General features: G+C 42.3%; 1 protein-coding gene across 1 annotated transcript in view; it reads left to right on the top strand.

The window, feature by feature from the left end:
- The window catches only part of SNX29 (sorting nexin 29), a 203,211-nt gene extending 186,845 nt beyond the window's left edge, over positions 1-16,366 (top strand). Inside the window, exon 21 of the mRNA XM_072982829.2 lies at positions 14,971-16,366. Within this exon, the coding sequence (XP_072838930.2) occupies positions 14,971-15,100 (130 nt within the window). The 3' untranslated portion in view covers positions 15,101-16,366. The remainder of the gene's footprint in view (positions 1-14,970) is intronic.
- Positions 16,367-20,123: the final 3,757 nt, after the last annotated feature.

Raw genomic sequence — 20,123 nt, 5'->3', positions numbered from 1 at the left:
CTAACTCAATATAAGGCAGGTTCCTGTTGACTTGCAGTTTCTTTTCAGATCATTGCTCATTGTTTCCAGGGGTTCTTGTGAATCCAATATTGGATTTGCAGGCAAGTTTGTTGACATGCAATAATGAAAGCCATTTTTGGAAGTAACTCTTGTACTCCTTACAGTCTGTTTCTCCTTGTAAAAGTCTTTTTAAAAGGAGCCATTATTGCTTCAGTTGTCCTTGAGCGATCAGTTTGCAGAGTTTGCTGTAATGAGAAAATTTAATTGAAGGAGTTCAAAACTAGCTAAGTGATTCGTATCACACCCGTTGCTGGGAATGAGCCTAATGCTTTAAATTGATATTTTTATGCCTACACTAATGCAAAGCCACACTGCCTATGTTGAGAAACGCCAAAGTGCCTCACAAGATCAATTCTTGTCATAGAGGAGACTTAAGGGGGTTTTGTGCCCTGAAATCAATTGTTTATTAGCAGGAGGATCATGGTAATTCCCCTAGAAATAAAATTGTAGGTGCCAAACTTTAGAAAGCAGTACGGAACATCTGACAAAAGTTTGTGCTGGCCGTACTAAAATATGGGGTTGCGGCATTTTGTCATGTTGACAGTCTGCCACAGCTTTTTCATTTGTTATTTTTGGAAGTGACTTCCTGAGTGCAGAAAATATATAAATGACACATAAAAACATCTGAACAGAAGTCTTACAAGATTTTAGCCACAGTAAGAGATGTATATTTTCCCTAGAGCAGATTGTCATCTGTTTTCTTCAAATGTTTTATGACTGCTACCATACTATCTCTCAATTTCGTCTTCTCCAGGCTAAACATGCCATATCTAAAGCATTATCTAAAATCTGTGAGTGATCTATGATTTAAGACCATAAACTCTGATTTCTGATCCTAGGTTGTTAACAAGCCATAAGCTAAACTAACCTTGATTTTGAACATTATACGGGACTCTACTTGGTCCCAAAGTGGAACTGTGTACTTCTCATTTTGTCCTCATAGTTGGATCAGAGCAGGAGGGGAGCGAAGGATTGGCCAAGACACTCTGAATTATATTTCCGTAGTGGAAATTGTTCATCCAAGATTACATACAGAACGGGCAGCTCTTAATTTCAGATATTAGTTTTAAGAAAGATTTGGCTCACCAGAGGTTGTTGGACTGCAACTCCCATCAGTCTTAGCTAGTGTAGGGATACTGAGAGTTGTAGTTCAACAATATCCAAAGGTTGCCCTAGATCTTGTGTTGTGCAATCGATATAAAATTAAACCTAGCATTCGGGAGAAGCAGGAAGTTGGTTTACTTCCTCAGTCATATAAACATATTAAGGCAGAAGCTGGGTTAACCCTTTGACTTTGTTACCTGGATAAGATTTTAGTTATTCTCAGATGTTGATAGTAATAAGTACAGTGACTAGTCCTTGAAATCAAGATGATGCATGTCACTGGGCAGAAAGTAAATCTGGGCCTGCTGGTAATTTTCTGGATGCCTTGCTGGTAAGTTCCAGTACAGGTTTTCAACTCTTGACTGTTCAACAACAGTAACACCAAACAGCACCTCTGTGGTGAAGCTGTGTAGGGAATTAAACAAAAAAGGCAGGAAAAAAATTAGGAAACCTGAGGGTAAAATGTCCTGGTGATGATACTAAAAACAAATTGCTGGGATGAATATGTATTTTGATGCACCTTGCTTTGCAATTATATGCTCATCTTCTTACTATGTTGTTGTGGAACTTGCCTTTTGAAGTTGTAGTGGGGAAAAAGTAAATCCTTTAAAGCTAGAGTCTGCCTGTCCCTTCTTTTTGCAAGATCCTCTTTATATTGCCTCATTGGGATGGAGAGGGCTTAGAAGCAGGACTGGGCAGATATCAGCTCTCTATAGCAGTGGTCCCCAACCTTGGGCCTCCAGATGTTCTTGGACTTCAACTCTCAGAAATCCTGGCCAGCAGAGGTGGTGGTGAAGGCTTCTGGGAGTTGCAGTCCAAGAACATCTGGAGGCCCAAGGTTGGGGACCACTGCTCTATAGGATACACTGTGGCATCCACAGAAGCAGGGGTAGAAACTTGCGATTTTTTTTAATATGCCAGAACTTCAACAGAGACCACAGTGCTTCCTCTCAGAAGTTAACTTCAGATGGGCCATTCCCTTTCCTCGTGCTTTCTTCATTTCAGTAGTTTAATTTATGACAGGAGAGGGTCATTTTGTTGCTAAACAATTGGGACTTATTTCCGAAAGGATCTGTTATGACAGAGCAACAAAGAACTATGTGGCATGTAGCGTAACACATTTATTGTACTATGAGATCTTGTGGACTGTAGCAGAGGTAGAGAAAGTACAGCATCCAGATCTTGTTAGATTGCAGCTCCCACGTATCCTTATGATTGGCTGTGATGGCTACAACAGATGGAAGTTGTAGTCCTGGAACATTAAGAAGGCCTCATGTTGTCTAAATGGACGATAGCCCATTTCATTGGAGATCTGGAGCTTAATCCAATTGTTAGTCCAAGTAAACTAGATCCATTGAATGTAAGAATATTGATAGGTCAGTATTTACATCTCGTTGATGCAGTGGGACTAGTTGGAACTTGCCCTTAGATTTACCCAGTCAGAAATTCTTCTCTGTTGTGCTGTGCTACTCACTATACAGGCTTTGCACCTGTGCAGAAGAACCTCGTTCGGAATCTTCTCCAGATGAATAGCTTTCAGCAGAAGAACTTCGTTGGGCTTGGGAATCTGCTTGGCTTTCTGCGCCTCAGTCTTGGCCTGTGCATGGGCACAAGGGTTCAACCCAAATCCTCATGCAACTCACTCATCCAGCTGCTTGGAAATTTTTGCTTTCTTCTTGAACTCTCTGTGTGTAGGTGTGTTGCCGTGTCCCATTGGGGAGCCCAGGAAAAAGAAGCAGGCAGCATAGAAGCCCAGAGGGGCATAGTAGGAACGCAGCAGCTGATGTCAAGATTTCCACATCTCACAAGCCATGGCAGGAGAAGGACCTGGTCTCTGGAGCTAAATCATAATTTGGAATTCATGACCTTGCACTTCTGAATTTGCAGCGACGCTACTGTTCACTATCCACCCATTTTAAATCTACTTGTTAGTAGAGTGCAGCCCGTCCCCTAAAACATTGATTCAGTTGGCTTTTTTCAATCTGAGCTGGGGACGGTTACATTTTTGAACGCCCACTTCCAGAACCCCTCGGGGTATCCTGGCAATGGTAGTCAGAAAGGATAATTTCCCTAGCTCTTCAACTTGAGCCAAATAAGCGAACTCTGAGAATTACTGCCACCTGCTTACAAAGGGCTAAGAACTGTTTTAAACCCGATTGAAGCCAAATCCATGGTTATACAGGATGCCAAAGATGGGTTAAGCATTATGCTCAGATAACACTGTCCTCATTTGGGAAACGTGTTCTCTGAATGAGGCCTCCTCTTGTAACATGATGGTTGGGGCATCCATTCAACACCTTTGTGCACGCAACCCCTTTGAGTAGGGAACATCAGAGATCCTCCTAGGAGAGAGATGTCATTTGATTTCAGGAGCCTTAGATGCAAAAGAAGGGATATGAAGCTTCAATCCAGCAGGGAGTCAGTTTGCTCCTCCTTAGGCATAATAAAAAAAAGGGAGAAATATGTCCTCTTTCCTTCATGTTAGTTTTCATAAGAAGATCTTCTGGCTTCTATCAGTCTTTGTTATTGAAAGCAGCATGCTATTAGCTCCAGGGCACCACCAATAAAATGTTATAAACTACCTCTCTGTAATGGGTTTCTTAATCTGCCAGCTGCAAGTCAGCATCTATGGCCTTTCCCTTTTGGATTCGCTAGTACAATTTAATGGATCTAGCATTTTGTATAATGTTGCCCTTTGGAGTCTTTTACATACATTAGAGGCAGCAAAATTTCAGGCAGGCCCTAGTAGAATCATAGGCATTTTATAAATTAATACACTGTTCAATAGGCCAAGCAATATTCAAGTCCAAATATCACGAAATACTGCAAACTCTTCCATACAAATTGTTTGCATGCTAACTGAATTTGGATACCTAGTTTATTTCCATTCAAACAATTCAAGAAAGTAGATTTTCTGTTCTCTTCGGTGACATACTAATAAAAACATCTGGCAGGACTAGTGAGGACTTTGTGTACTTTTGGAACTGGACAGAATTTATAGTTGCGCTTCGAATATAATGATTTTGGTGGTGGAGAACATCTTCCAAATTTGTTGAGCTTGGATGCCCCTCAGTCGTGACAAGCAATGATGAGAAGTCCTGGAAGTTGCAATCCAACAAGATATGGAGGGCACTTCAGCTACCTTTGTTCTGGAGGGCCAAAATACATACAATGGACCCTCTACTTACAGAATTAATCCTTATTGGAATGGTGGCTGCAGGTCGAAAAGTCTGTAGGTCGAGTTTCCATTGACGTACAATGCATTGAAAACCGATTAACCCCGTAACCAGCCGTTTTTGTTCCATTTTTGTTCCATTTTGGGTTTTTTTATGGTCTGTAAGTCGATTCTCCGGCTGCAAGTCGAACCTAAATTTTGCAGCCAGAGAAGTCTGTAACTCGAAAAGTCTGTAACTCGAGCCGTCTGTAAGTCGAGGGTCCACTGTACAGCACATAAATACAGCCTTGATTTTCTCTTTTTTATTCTGGAGGAGTAAACTAAGGCACTTGTGTATCATTATTTCAATATGTAACCATTATTTTCAAGAATATTAAAGAAGACCCCTGTAGCCAAATCAACCCTAATTTATCTGTGAGAAACCCACACATTTCCATTTCTCAGTAATTCTGTTTGTGCAGTTCAAAATTATTATTATTTTTTTTTACAAAGGTATGTAAAAAACACCTTTTGTCTTCATTTTCCTAGACCACCCCATGCAATATTACGTCTACTTAGTTCCCGCCAGAATTAAATAACTTAAAGAAAAATTATTAAATTTTGGCCTTTTCCCCCGGCGTTGTATTGTTGGCTCATATGCCCTTTGGGAGCTAACACGCTGAGTAGTCAAACTGTTCCTTTGCTTGGAAAACAAATAGATTCAAGCACTCTTTGGCTGATTTATGTTTTGGACAAGCCAAGGAGGAAATGAGGTAGCACATTAAGAAACTCAGCTCCAGACTGATATTTGCAAGTTTAAAGTCTGGGCCACATTCTTCTGGGATAATGACATGCCTGATGCTTCATCTGCTATTGATGACTGTTCTATTCTTTCACTTCAGTAATAAAATAAAAACCATTATTTCAGTACACATTCCATCTTCTCTGGCAATAAAAAATATATAAAAGACAGGAATCTGATATTGGTATTTCTTATACAAACTTGCCCAAGTCAAAGATTTTGAAGGTGTATGTCAATTGCAAGCTAAGAATGAAGGAACATGGTGTCTCCAAGTATATGTTTATTCCAGGAATCTGTGATCACTACCAAAAGCAATCTTACACATCCTTTAATGCAAATCCCTCCATGTTTTCCTCCAAGCAGGCTTTTTAAGCTGTCCAAATCCAGGGGTGGAAAGAGATAGGATTTTTTTTAAACAGCTGGAAGTGGGAGATCCATGCCAAACTACTGCAGATGACTCAAGAGAACTTCTAGCAGATCCAGATCTACCTTCAGCCCGTCGCTTTCTTGAGCAGTGTTTGTCTGTCCATCTGAATGTATGCTCAGATCTGGGTGCCTTGATAATCAGGTGCTCAACTGGCCTGAAAGAACACAATATCTTCTTGCCCTCACATTTTCTTTTTTGGGGGCGTTGATAGAACTCAGGGTTCAATTTAAGGACCGTTGATTTAAATCTTCAGCAGTTGCAAATCAACATTTCAGTGCCATGGCCAAATGCTTGCCCTCCTGGATAATTAGACATTCGATAAAAGACTAGGGCATGGGTGGGGAACATTTTTTCAATCTAAAGACTGAATTCCAAGTCCGAGGCGTTTTCAGTGGCCAAATTCCAGTGGTAGGCACAGCCAAATCCATATTTTGGCTTAAAACGTACTGCCAGGACCTATACCTTAAGAAAGGCATTTCAACCTGTTAGAATTGGAAGACCCCACAGAAAATCTTGGAAACCCTCACAACTTTCTACTGTCATGAGGAGACCCTAGCTAAGCCAAAATCAGCCCCCAGAGTTCTCTACCCCTATTCAAAGCTTGCTGTTGTGTGTGGATCTTTAAGACATGTTATCTACTAAAAAGAGAAGGACCTGTTAAAAGGCTGTTAAAGAGATGAGATGATACTGCATGGGAGCCCTCATTGCTTGCCCCAGCTCTGTAATTAGCCAGGAGGACCTAAAAGATCTCCCTCCTTGCCTTCTTTTCAAAGTTTCTCCTTTAAGATCCAGCTTAAAACCAGGAACTGCTACTGTGTTTTACAGAAGTCTTGGTGGATCGTTTTTCTTCAAAATAAAGACGAACTCTAGCTTTTTCACCCCATCTGCCACCTATCCGTTTCTGCTTTTTAGCTTGGCATATAGTGAAAATCTGATCTGTGTACAGAATTAATTGCTCCAAGTGCCTTTAGTACTGCTGGCGCCGTGCTACTTTGTACAGTAAGGTTATTTTGCCAAAGCGTCTTACAGCAAGTTTTCTTTGAAGACCCCAAGGGCATGCCAGATGATCACTGCTTTCCTTTATCAGGCTGTTCTTTTGTGGTTAAAAGTGAGGATTTCCAGTGCTGGAGGCCTTCAAGAGAAAATTGGACCACCATCCATCAGATCTGTTTTAATCTGGATTCCTGCCCTGAGCAGCGGGTTGGACACAATGGCCCTTTAGGCCCGTTCCAACTCAGTTATTCTGTGATTCTATTATTTTTTTCCTAAACGCACTTTGTACCTCCTGTAGTTCTTTACATTCTATTTGTATAGTTTCCCTTTATTTTCAGAAAGTCTTGACTTTTAAAAATAATAGCATCTCCCATAAAAATATTGTACGCTGGACTCAATAGGAATATATACCTATATCTCCAGGAATCATATTGGCAGAGATGCAAACTCAGCATTTATTTACAGTTTAGTTAAAGCGTTTAACCCAACCCAAAAAGGTTCCCAGTCTCTGTCCTGCAGCATTCATTATCAAATACATGGCACCAAAAAAACCACAAAAAACTTGAGCCCATTGTTGTGTGTCCTGCACTATGGGATGATCGAGAACAGATCTTGCCCTTCCTCTGTATGACAGCCTTTCAAATATTTTAAAAGTGCTATCATATCACTCCTCAGTTTTTTTTCAAGGCTAAACATGTCCAACTCTTGTTGTATTGCACTGGGACAAGTGTGTGGACATCATCCTGAAGCTGAACTTTACTATTTCAAGCTTCAAAAACTGCCTTTAGGGATGTGGAAATATCTCAGTGTCCATATTGTTACATTTGTCTGAATCCTACCTGCTTTTTCCCCCTCTTCTCACAAAAAAATGGATGGATATATTTCTCTTCACTTTAAAAAATTGTATACTTTCATTACATATGTTTAAACAACATTATGTACATTGTTCCTTGTGACTGAAACCATGTTTGCGGGTGTTTCAAGCCATCACATTTTTCACCTGTGTTTGACCCATGAATATCTACAGTAGAACTGTGGTATTTGCATAGGATCAGTTCCAAGCTCCTCCCCCCCTCGCTGATGCCAAAAAATGTGGAAATCGCAAATGCTATACAGTAGGACACCTTTGTCCAGGGGATTTGTGTCTGGTGAGTCACTCATCCATGGTCTGAAAATATTAAAAATATTAAAATTTTAAAAAATCAGGAAAAAATATTTTCACATGTATTACGAGAACTGACCACTAGGGGGAGCCAGACACCATGCTATGAAGAATACATAGCATGGTCTCTGGCTGCTTAAGACCTCTCCTTTTGGAAGTTTTATCTTGGGAGGCGATGGAGCATTACCTCTCGATCATCCAGGAGGAGGTGACGCTTTCACTAGAAGTGAAAGTGGAGACCGATCCTTTTGCCTGCCAGTTTACCCAGATGTTTTTTTAAAAACAAACAAACAAATGTGAGAGTTTGAAAGCATCTGTGCCTTCACCTTCCAGATAGTTGGCAAGGGTGGGGAGGGCATTTGCTATTATCCCTGTTTTTCAGCATCTGCAGGGAGGCCTTGGAACCAATTCCCTGGGAGGATGGGGGGGGATGTAGCATGGTCTCTGCCTCCCTCTAGTGGCTGGTTCCGGTAAATACCTCATGGGAATATATATAAATACAGTACGTATTTCTGGATTTTAAAAAATATATATTTTCAGGCAGCAAATAAATGAACCGCCTGATACTTATCCTGTGGATAGAGAGGCCGTACTGCATATATTTTGTCTCCTGCCCCCCCCCCCTTGCATTGCATGGTGGTTTGGAACATGAATTTAAAGTTGTTTTCTCCAAATCAACACAATCACAACTGCAGAGTTGAGACACTCTGTGTCTCATAATGAGTCTTGGGAGGTGGGAAATGGATATTTTTGTCAAGAATTTCAGACTTAACAAAACTCTTGTCCATCACTAGCTGCTTGCCGCACATTGAGTGGCCATAAGGGATAGAACCTTGTTCACTGAAGAATCGTTGGAGGAGGGTGGAGGCCCCACCAAGCAACCCACCCTACGTCCCTGTTTGCAGAACTTTGAAAAAGTTATTTAAAAAAAATCTCCCAGAATCCTATAGAAAGTATAGCCACTGGCCACGATGGTTGGGGAATTGTGGGAACTGTAATGGAAGAAAAGGATTTTTTTTCCCCCAAGCTCTGATGATTTGTAGCAATTGATTCTGCAAGGAGAGAGTACCCAGTTCTTACTGCAGCCTTGGTTGGTGAAAATACTTGCTTTTCTCAGGGAAAGTGTTGAAAACTAGAGCACCGACCTCACAGTGTCAGACAACAGAGGGAAACAGTGGGATACTGACTATTTCTGGGCAAAGGAATCGTGTTTAATAAGCCCTGAAAGCCCCCTCCATGGGAAGCTGTCTATGGTCTGCATGCTAATGTCAGATAGGCTGACTCAAAAGGTGCGCTCATGAGGATAGTCCCTCTCTCTCTTTTTTGCCCGCTGTTTTCTAACTGCTCAAGAGGTCGCAGCTTCAAGAGCAGAGTCCAAACGACGGAAGCATTTCCCACCCTGTCTTGTTCTGTCTTGTTGTTTGTTCCCTGTCCACCAGCAGCCCCAGTGCCACCTGTCAGAAGGCCTTGGACTTCTCTATCCTGACTAATACAGAGTGGGCAGTAGCGGGCTAGGTAGGTAAGGTAAAGGTAAAGGGTCCCCTTGACAATTTTTGTCCAGTCATGTTCGACTCTAGGAGGTGGTGCTCATCCCCGTTTCCAAGCCATAGAGCCAGCGTTTGTCCGAAGGCAATCTTCCGTGGTCACATGGCCAGTGCGACTTAGACACGGAACGCTGTTACCTTCCCACCGAGGTGGTCCCTATTTATCTACTTGCATTTGCATGCTTTCGAACCGCTAGGTTGGCGGGACAAGCGACGGGAGCTCACTCCGTCGCGTGGATTCGATCTTACGACTGATGGTCTTCTAACCTGCAGCACAGGCTTCTGCAGTTCAGCCTGCAGCGCCACCACGTCCCTCAGCGGGCTAGGTAGACAGAGCGTCAAATTTAATACAACCGTAGTGTCATTAGAGAGAGACAGGAATGGCCAGTCAACACAGTGCCCTGAAAGCTGCAATTTGTAGGCGTGGGCAGTCTAAACAAAATGTTTTGAACAGGTTCTTGAATCAGGGTTGTATTTGGAAAAATGATTGTAGGCAGCATGGGTTTGCTCTGTGCCACTTTGGAGAAGGTTGAGGAAATACATTTAAGGTTGTCATTTATTTATTTATTTATTTTGTTAAGTTTCCCATGCATTTTTGCTACCATTTTTTTGGGCTCCTAGTGAAGTGGGTGGCTGTTTTTCAGATGTCCGCTACTACTTTCTCAACAAGAAATCATTCTTGCCGCAAGTTCTTTAAAATGTGGAGTTGATCCATTCTGTTATTTAGAGCATACAGGATCTGAAATGCACTTATTTTTCATAGAAACGTTTTCATAAAATCTGGCTGTGCGGGTATATTGAAGTATCATGTAGCCATTGCCCAAACATGTCGCCAGTACTTCAGGAAGCTAATGAGTCTCGTGGAGTTGAATGGGTCTTATCTCTGGGCAAGATGATAGATTGGAACATTACGACTGGGATATTTATTTCTCTTTGATCAAATAAGCACAGAGGGGCAGAGGAGCTGGGGGCAGGGTGGGTGGAGGGAAAATGAATCTAGACAAGATGTCAGGATGTGGCCCATACCACCCTGGCAGCTGCTGGATCGGGGCCAGCCTGACCCAGGAATGGCTTGGTGTTTGCAGGGTCAGGAGGGTTCAGCTCCAGTTTGGGCATCACCCCTGCTAGGGTCTACTCACCCCTCATTGAGATCAGTGGCTGTTTTCCTGCAACTTTTGGAGAGTAGGTTTGGGGATGCCCATCAGGCCCAGAAAGCAGAGCAGGCTTTGCAGGCCCTGAAGCAAGAGCAGCGACCGGTAGCAGACTAGGCGTCCAAGTTCCATTGCCTCACTGCAGATACGCAACGGAACGAGGAGGCGCAGCGGTTCCACTTTCGGCAGGGTCTGAATGTGGCTATCAAGGATGAATTCGCTCAGGTTGATTCACCAGCCGACCTGACCAACTTCATCTCTCTGTGTATTAATATTGACACCCGGTTAACCGAAAGAGAGCGTGAACGCCGTAACTCCTGAGTTGAGATGGAGCGTCGTCCTCCTAGAGCTTCCCCACACAGTGGCCTTCTGTCTCCCATGGGAGTGGATGGGTCCTGCTGTGGCTTGACCCCCATGGAGAAGAAACGGCGCTGAGACCTGGGCCTCTGTTTGTACTGTGGGAAGAAAGGACACTCTGTGGCTGCGTGCCCTGCCAAGACCTCTCTGCGCAGTGGGTGGCTCTGAACTTGATCCCCTGCGTGGCGGATGGGGCCCTGGTGCCTTTGCCCCTGGCGAGAGGCTGTCTTGGATGGTGACACACAAGAGGATCCATGAGGACTGAAAGAGAGAGAGAGGAGGGGGAAAGGGAGAGCAAGAGGCTGTGGGAAAGAGGGGAAAGGAGCCACAGAGACAGAATAAGGGAGCCATAAGGAGAGATTGAGAGGAAGAGGAACCAGAGGGGGGGGGGAGGAGCTTTTTAAAAAACAGCCATGAAAATTGCTTTGTGTTCACAAGATCTGGTTAAGTGATGAAAAAAAAACCACTCAGATTCTTCTGCTTGGTATTCATTAATGAATGGTAAGGAGCACAATAGGGGATTCTGTAGGCCATGTTAGTTAGTTGCTGACATTGGTGCCATCAGTCCGGCCTTTGCTATGTATCCTTTCCTGCTAGCAACGTGGGTATGATATTGCAAGGCAATGTCAGACCATTTCCTTGCATTTTGAATCATAGACACAGAAGCAATCTGCATTCATAAACAAGAGGGGTTTTGGAAGAATCAAATCTGTGCATGGTGGAAATTAGCAAGCGGTGTCTGTCTTTGATACCCAAGGTACCTCTTAGCAAGTATAGAGAAGAGATGACTGTAAGCCACTTCTTAATACTCAGAAGCCCAACATCCTTTCTTGGCACATTGTTACAGAGTGAGTAGAAGACTTTGAAATTTGCCAGATAATGTGTTAATCAAGATGCATTTGTTGCAAGAACAAAGATGTCAACGTCTTCCTTTTTGGCACCTTGCGTGCAAGGGGGAGGCATGGCTCCTTGCCATCTTTTGTGATTCATGGCATTCACAACACTTTCTCTTTCCTTTCCCTCCTCTGTACTTCCTTGATGGCTCCTTTTTTAAAAAGAGTAGGCATTCTCCCTGGCAAGAAGCTTCTCTAAACATGTTTAACTGCTTTGTGTTTTGTTTTCATCTTCTTGTGTTCCTTCTGTTTCTTTGAGCACCAAACAGATTGGCTATGGACTGTTTAAAAGTTAAATAGATAATTCAGGCAAGCAACACTGAGTCTGTTTTTGTATGCAGTCATTATGCAAACACAGGCAATTGGTCTCCAGACAGTGTTTTTAAGAGTGGTTGCATCAGCCTGTTTGAAATTGCCCCTTGTCAAGTACCCTGACTTGTTACTTGCCTATAAGATGTACAGTGGTGCCCCGCATAGCGACGATAATCCATTCCAAAAAAATCGTCACTATATGGATTCTTCGCTGTGCGGAACAAAAAAGCCCATAGGAACGCATTAAAACACGTTTAATGCATTCCTATGGGCAAAAAACTCACCATTCTGCGAAAATCTTCCATACGGCCGCCATTTTTGCTGCCTGGTAAGCGAGGAAAGGGCGCAAAAACAGCGGGCGGCCATTTTCTTTACCCGGTGGCCATTTTGGAACCGCCAATCAGCTGTTGGAAAACCATCGTTATGCGATAATCGGTAAGTGAAACAGCTTACTGATCATCGCAAAGCGATTTTTCCCATTTAAAACATTGTTATGCGATCGCTTTTGCGCTCGCAAAAACTCAATCGCTATGCGGATTCGTCATTAAACGAAGTGCTCATTATGCAGGCACCACTGTATAAGTGAATCACGATGGGGGAATGTCGTCTCTGCCTTTCTGAGCTATTCTTCTTTGTGATCTTCCCGTATGCCAGCTACGCTTGGGCACAGCTAGTTTGAAAGCCTTCTAGAGATCTCACCAAGGTGCTGATCCCCTTTCTCTTCCCTGAAAGAGAATCCACCCCCTTACTTTACCCTGAAGGGGGGCTGGCACCAACTCTTCCTGAAGCAGGTGGCCTTCCTACTCACGTTCTGTTGCAATGTTGAACAGCAGGTGAGGGTGTTTCCTGCCTCTCGTCCTGCCCTGGCCTGTTCTGTCTTTGGGAGCATTTTATTCTCCTTTCCCTTATTCTACTCTGCTCACCACATTTTTCTTTCAGAGTGCAATCTTTTATGTTACAGCTCTCCGTTTCAGGATAATAAATTGTGAGCAGCCTGTGCAGAGTCATTCTTTGTTGCAACATAATTACAGCCGTCACAGTGAAAACAAGGTCAGCAAATAACACAAAAGTGGCGAACCTCTTCCTCTGATCACCAAAATCCTGGATGTCGTGCTTGGCTGAGGCTGGCCCTGCCGTTAGCTCGGATAAGTCAGTTGCCTCGGGTGGCAAAGTGGGGAGGAGGGCAGATCAGTTGTCTCTGCTCCCTCCCGGCTGCTCCGGAGAGCTGCTGTTTCCTAAATAAAGAGAAGGACACCCATGTTTGGGAAATGAGGCTTGTCACACACACCCAGTTCCCCTGTTTGTTCTTCCACACAACCCCAGGTTCACTTTCGGGTATGACATTTATCTCTCAACCCTTTTCCGCTGCCACCAGAGGATTTATTCCTCACTCAATCAAATATGACTCTTAAATCACAGTTCTCCAATATAACAATGTTTATTTACGTGTTTATCAGTAAATCACGTAAAGTGAATCATGGATGGTCTTATTTTATTCATTCAATAAATTGTGCTTTGGTAACATTTATATTAACTTAGGTAGAATCATTTTAATCAAGGTATATATTCATTTCTTTTCACTTCTAACTCTTTCCAATCATAACCATAAACCATACAAGATTTGTACTTTCCTTGTCTTATTCTCTATCTCTCTTATTACCCTTCTCTAACACAAAGCTGGTCCTAGCTGCCTAAACTACTTGTCTCTAACTGATATCCCTAACTGAAGTCCCTAACTCTAACTCTAACTGATCCTTAACTGTCTTCCATTCCTCTTATATTTCCTTAGTTCTGCCTCTTCTATCATTGGCTGATATATTGGCTGACTTAACTGAATGGTCCTCTGTATTAGAAAAGCAGTGAATAATAAACAAGCAGAGAAACTTAATCATGGTAGAACTGCAGGGCTGGAAGGGCCCCCGTGGACCATTAAGTCCAGCCCCTCCCTACCTGCAGAAAACTATCTTGTCAGGGGATGGTCTTTACTTTGGTCTTTCTTTCCTCTTCCTCACATGCTAGTTTCTAGACACAGAGAAATACGCGCTTGTTTTGATTATGTATTTCATTTTTAAAATCATATGCAATTATCACAGTGCTATAGAAGCAGAGTGTGTAAATAACATTAAAATTCTAAAGTACAAGATAATGTGAAATAACAAAAGCAACACATTAGAATCCTGAAACACAACGTAAAAATGAAATAACAAAAGCAAAGTAATAAAGGAACACAGATTTAAACTTAGAGTAAAACTGATGGCAGAAAATAAATAAAAGTACTCTGTCAAACATGGGAACCCTCTCATATATTCCAAAGTACATATAAGAACAAAGATTTTCTTCTGGAATTTGGGACAGAAGAATAGCAAAACAAACCACTGCATTTTATGTTGCATTCCTCTTTTTCTTTTTGGAGCTCTGTACAATTGGAAACAATATCCATACATGTGGGTGTATGTGTGCATTATGCATCAGTAGCCTTATGGTGGAAAGTACAGCCTTATTCCTTTTTATATTGTAGTTTTCCAAGGAGTCCGTAGTCATGAATGACTGCTGGGTAAGCAGTATTTTCGACTCATTGTTTGTACTAGACACACATTTTATTTTCAAGCAACTCATTTGTGATGAATCAATCTTTTCTGGGTCAGAATAGACTGCAAATCTCTCACCGCGATGTATTATACTGCACATCGTTGTCAATACATCTGTCCATCGTTAGCGTAGTACACACCAGATCGCTTGTGCCTTTATTTTTTTAAAAAAAGTTCTGTATCATCTTGTCTTCCAGTAGTTCATAAAATACTGCTGCAAAACCAAGGTCATATAGACTCGTGCACTTATTTTATTGTATCTGAGAGAACATAACTGTGTAATTAGTTTATTCCCTTGTTGCCGTGTAAACGCTACCAACTCAGCATCTATTGATGCATGTTACAATATTTGCCGGTTTGTTTAATATACCAAAATGAATTTGTCTATGACTTCCCCCCCCCCCCCTTTGTCTTCTTTTTTAGTGATTTCCAACCTGCAGGAGAATCTGCAAACAGAAGCAATCATCCTCGAGCAACCGCCCGGTTTCCAAGGTTGTCTCGGAGTCATCAGAGAGAGCCCCGGACGCTGGAGCCCCAGAGCGGCGACCTTTGACTTTGGGGCTCATTGCAGCCATGAGCAGCGCCGTGTACTTTGAGCTAACTTTTGATCCGATACAGTCTTATGCTTTTGACAAAAGCGAGTGGGGAAGGGGGAAAATGCCACTTCCTTGAATTCATAGCTAAGAAAGGAGCCACCTGCTGTAAGGATCCCTATTCTGAATTTAACAAGTAATTTTTGAAGCAACAACTGTTTTCTAAAAACAGTTGGAGGCCTTTTCATATTTTTGAAATTTATATTTTCTTTGGTTTCTCAAGAGACATGCTTTAGCCTTTCTCTCCTATATTGGAGTTTCTTTGGGTTCAATACAGTTCTCCTTGCATTCAGAAACATCTTGGTTTCCTTAAGGCTTGTGGGTTCATTGGAACGCCGTTTTCCACCACCCTCATATAGCCAGAATGATGGTACTGGTTATACTAATTCACGTTCATTCCAGCAAATTTCTCCCACTTATGTGAACAATTGTTCTGTTTTAATCACCTCTGTAAAAACAACAGACCAAAAAAATTAAAAAACAAATCAGAAATAGTAGAAACTACTTCGGTGCCCTTGTTCAGATCTTCTGCCACATGAAAAGCAAATCTGAGATACCAGTGTTTTGCAAACCAGTTTTCATTTGGGGATTATGCTGAAGTGGGCAGCTCTGAAATTATTAGTTCTTCTTCGTGGCCTCTGCGAATCACTCCCTGGATGATTTGTGCCTGCGTGGAGCCTTATCGGAAGATTCTAGAGCTTCTGCGGTAGCAACGAACACATTAGAATATGCCCCCCCACACCCATATAAGTACCTTCGTGCCAAGCATCTCCTTTCAGTTTCTTTCAACCACCGTGTTGAGAGCCTCATAGTTCTGCTTCTGTGAGTAAAAGAGAAAGAGAGCTTATTCTTGATTCCTTCCTGTTATCAATCTTTTTCTTTTAAACTAATAGATCAAACTATTCATTGCCCCTTTGGGCCTGCTTAAGCACTGTGTTGTCTGTGATAATAAGATCCCACTTTCCAACGGACACGCTAAGTGCTTTTTCTGTTTGGGAGAACGACATCAAACTTCTTTCTGTACTCATTGCAAAAACATCTAGCGCGGAATTCTTCAATCTCGCCTCTCGAGGCTAAACCTCCAACTTTGGGAACAATCCTTACAACCAGTTCAACTGGCCCAACCTCCCTGTAGGGCCAGTTCCCAAACTAAAGCAATGGAAAAAGCCGTTACTGAATCATCGAAGCAACATCCATCGGCTACACCAGCGCATTCCGATTCTCCATCTGCATCGTCTAAGACCTCGAAGACACACAAACTGAAACCCTCAATACCGAAGTCCTTGACTTCGAAAACATCAGAGACCTAGTGAAGCTGCTCCAGCTCCGGAGCCTGTTCCTCCTAAACGAGCTAAACAGTCTAAGTCTACAGACATCCCACCGCAACTCTCTGAATCAATTTTGGTCAGATCTCCCTCAGATGATGACAGACTTCCATCTCATCCACCCTGTTCTCAGTCTCCAGAATGGGGTGATAGAGTCAACCAATTAACGCCCTCTCCTCCCTGTCCACAACCTTCCATTCCTTCAGTTATTGCATCGTCCAAGGATTCTCATCCTGAACGGCTCGACACAGTTCCATATTCGATGCCCTCGGATCCCCCACCGATCCTTAACCAGGACCGTTGACATCAACAATCTTGACAGCTAGCTTCATTGCAGGTGGTTCAAACCCACGCTCAGCATCGGGTTGCCATTTGCCCCGACCAGTGCTCTGCTCGACAAACTGCACCAACTAGTCGACCAGGTGTTTTACCCAGTTCAATAATACCAACCAATAGTTGGCCTACCTCTCGACAACCATTGGTGTCGAAGCGGCCACATCATTGATAGTTGACTGTACCTCAACCTGCTTCCCGCTTGGTATTGAAAAAACCTTGGACGGTCGAGCTGATTTCATCCACACATGAGGCTTCTGCAACCCCAGCCTCCCGATACTTTCCTACTACAATAGATGCCAGAAATCACTCTTCACGCTTGGCATCGGCAGCATCATTTTCTTCTACTGCTATGCCATCGCACCAGCAACCTCCGTTTCGACATCACAGAGACACAGGTTATGATATCGACGATCCTCAATATTCATCCTGGTCTAGGGACATTCACTCCATTCCGTTACATCAACACAGTTCCCGTCCTCCGGTAAATCGAAGTCCTCGACCCCGGCACTATTACGACACCGAAGTCCATCCCTACCAAATGAGGTCCGTCGATGCTCAACTACCATCTTTCAATTTGGGCGATCCTCAACATTGACATGCTGCCTCCATCTTTTCCAACTCTTATCTGGACCACTCTTAATATTTCTTCCCTTTCAATGCCTGCATTTTGAAACCAGCATAGCTTCCTCTCCAGAATTTTTAAAATGTTGTAGGGATGGGAGTTAAAAATGAGAGTCAGAGGTAAAGATCAAAAATGAGAGTCTGAGTTGATTCACCAATTTAGAAAGAGGCTTATTTTCCCATCACCCCATTTGGTAATAAGGTTATGTCTCCCTGTTATTACATCCCCATGTATCAAGAACTCTTAAATTATTGTGTGTGGGGAGAGACTGTGTAAATCATGGTTCAAATCCACACTCAGTCATTGAAACTCAGTGGGTGAAGACAACTGTAAAGCCACTGCATAAATATCTTGAAAATCCTGCTAGGGGTTGACAGAGACGTGACAGTGCATAACACACATAGCAACTGTATTAAGCCACTTTTCTCTGAATAATTAAAAAAAAACCTCCAGATTTCTATTAAACAACATATAACGAAGCTGCATGGAAGGCTTGACAAAACAGGATCATTATATCGGGTCACATTCAAAAGAATTAACCTCCCTATTTGCACAGCATATTGCTAGTTCAATTGCAATAAACAATTCTGAGAAACCTATTTGTAAAATGCAGTGAGAGATTTTTAATGCGGTTGAGAGAGAAGATAAAATGGCAGTAAACTTGAAATCTAGCTCATGGAGGAAACCCATACACAAAGGTTCAATTTTCCATCATGAAATGAAGCATTGTATAGAAACAGATTTCAGTAGTTATCTGTCAAATGAAATGAATACGGCTGGCTCAATGCAGCAGTCATAGATGGAACTCACAATGGGCAAGACCTGAGCTGGTAATGAGAAGTTACTTGTCACATCATATTAATGATGAAGTGATGTAACTTATAACTGGGTCAGATCTGGAAACTCAGACAGACTGAATTCAGATATTCAGAAGAAAGGTGCTTTAAGATCTCTGTGTGCGCATGTACGCGCGCCCACATACACAAGCAAGTGAACGGGCAAACAAATGAACAGAGTGGTGGAAATATTTCCACTAAGTTCTTTTTTCAGGTGAAAAAGAGATTCTTGGTGAATTGCTGACAGTTGGTACAACCAGTACAAATTTAGCAGACTATCCCCCAATGTTTGGAGCAGCCAAAGGGCTGTTTTTTTCTTCTTCTTCCAAATCAGAGTTTGTTAAGATTTCTTTCAGTTCTCGTGGATCTGACTTATCTTATTGTGGTGCTATTGCTCCTATTCTGAATGCCCCCATTTTTTGCCCTACCTATCTCGTACTATCAAAAGTTCATGGAAAAAATAAAGAATGCCAATTGTGCAAAAGGTCTGAGAACTAAATCTTCGCACAAATCTATCAGCCATAGTTTTTTTTTTTTTTTGGGTGGGTAAGGGAGCTGCATTAATAACATTTTCAGTACCACAATTCACAGTAAAGAACTAACGCTGGAGTTCTTTGGCTGATTGTATACATCAGAAACAGAATTTCCATTCATTCAATGATCAGAATACTGCCCATTTACTTCTGGTCAAAGCTGGAACCCTGTGCGCACGGAGCAGGGCCCCCACCCAGCACCCCAGAAATGTCCTGCCAGGACAGTTGAGTCCAGCCACTACCACAGCAGTGGACAACAACACTGTCCTCCCGGCATTTCTGGCCATCTTACAAAATTAGCTGTCATCTGTGGAAGTTTGTGGCAGAACACATGTGTTGATCCTTAAGGGGCTATGAGGGAATCTTGATAGGTTTGCTGAAACAGACTAATCTGGCTCCCTTAGAGCATTTTACAATCCCTTATTTTATCTGTTTGTTCCACTCCTGTAATGTCCCAGAGTTATTGGAAGGGTGGGTCTGAATTGCTGCCAATGAAATTCACCATGTTTATCTAGCAGGAAAACCGAAAAGATCTTGAATTCTTTTCATCCTTTGTGTGAGACACTCCCAAAGCCCATTCAGGTTTCCTTGGTGAGGAAATTTTCCCTTGGTGAGGAAATTTTCCCTTCTGTTTCCTTATCATTTTCCCTTCTGTTTCCTTATCTGGTTTTTTTTTGGCTTATTGCATCTTTCTTAATTTAATAAGTTAATAATTTCTTAATTTAATAACTGCACAGTTATAGTCTTGGATTTACAAATCCAGGAGATGTGCGATGCTTAATGTGTCACTTCTATATATACCCTGTTTCCCCGAAAATAAGACCTAACCTGAAAAAGCCCTACTATGATTTTTCAGGATGCTCGTAATATAAGCCCTACCCCCAAAATAAGCCCCCATTAAGTGAAACCCCACCCTCCACTCTTGTGCAGCAACTAGAAGATGACAACATGACTGTATTTGAATAAATGTAGATTGTTGTACATTAAAAAAAAATCCCCTGAAAATAAGCCCTAATGTGTTTTTTAGAGCTAAAATTAATATAAGACCCTGTCTTATTTTTGGGGAAACACGGTAAAAGGGCAACAGTTGAAATAGAAAAGAAATACTGGGTGGGATCCAGACTTAATCCCATTTAGACCAGACCCACTGAAATCAAAACCCTGTCTTTCCATGAGCCTGGTCTAACCAAGGCTCCATTAAGGTCCAGTCCAGTGACCTAAATCTAATTGCAAATTCCAACCAAGTCCAGCCTTTAAATTAATAGCTGTTAGGTAAGTATTTCCTTACCATTCAACAACTGATTCAATGGCTGCATTCTACAAGCATATGC

This window comes from Pogona vitticeps, chromosome 13 (genome assembly GCF_051106095.1).
Source record: "Pogona vitticeps strain Pit_001003342236 chromosome 13, PviZW2.1, whole genome shotgun sequence".
NCBI classification, from domain to species: Eukaryota; Metazoa; Chordata; class Lepidosauria; order Squamata; family Agamidae; genus Pogona; species Pogona vitticeps.
Note: the sequence above shows the minus strand (reverse complement) of the source record. Positions and strands in the feature narration are given on the sequence as shown.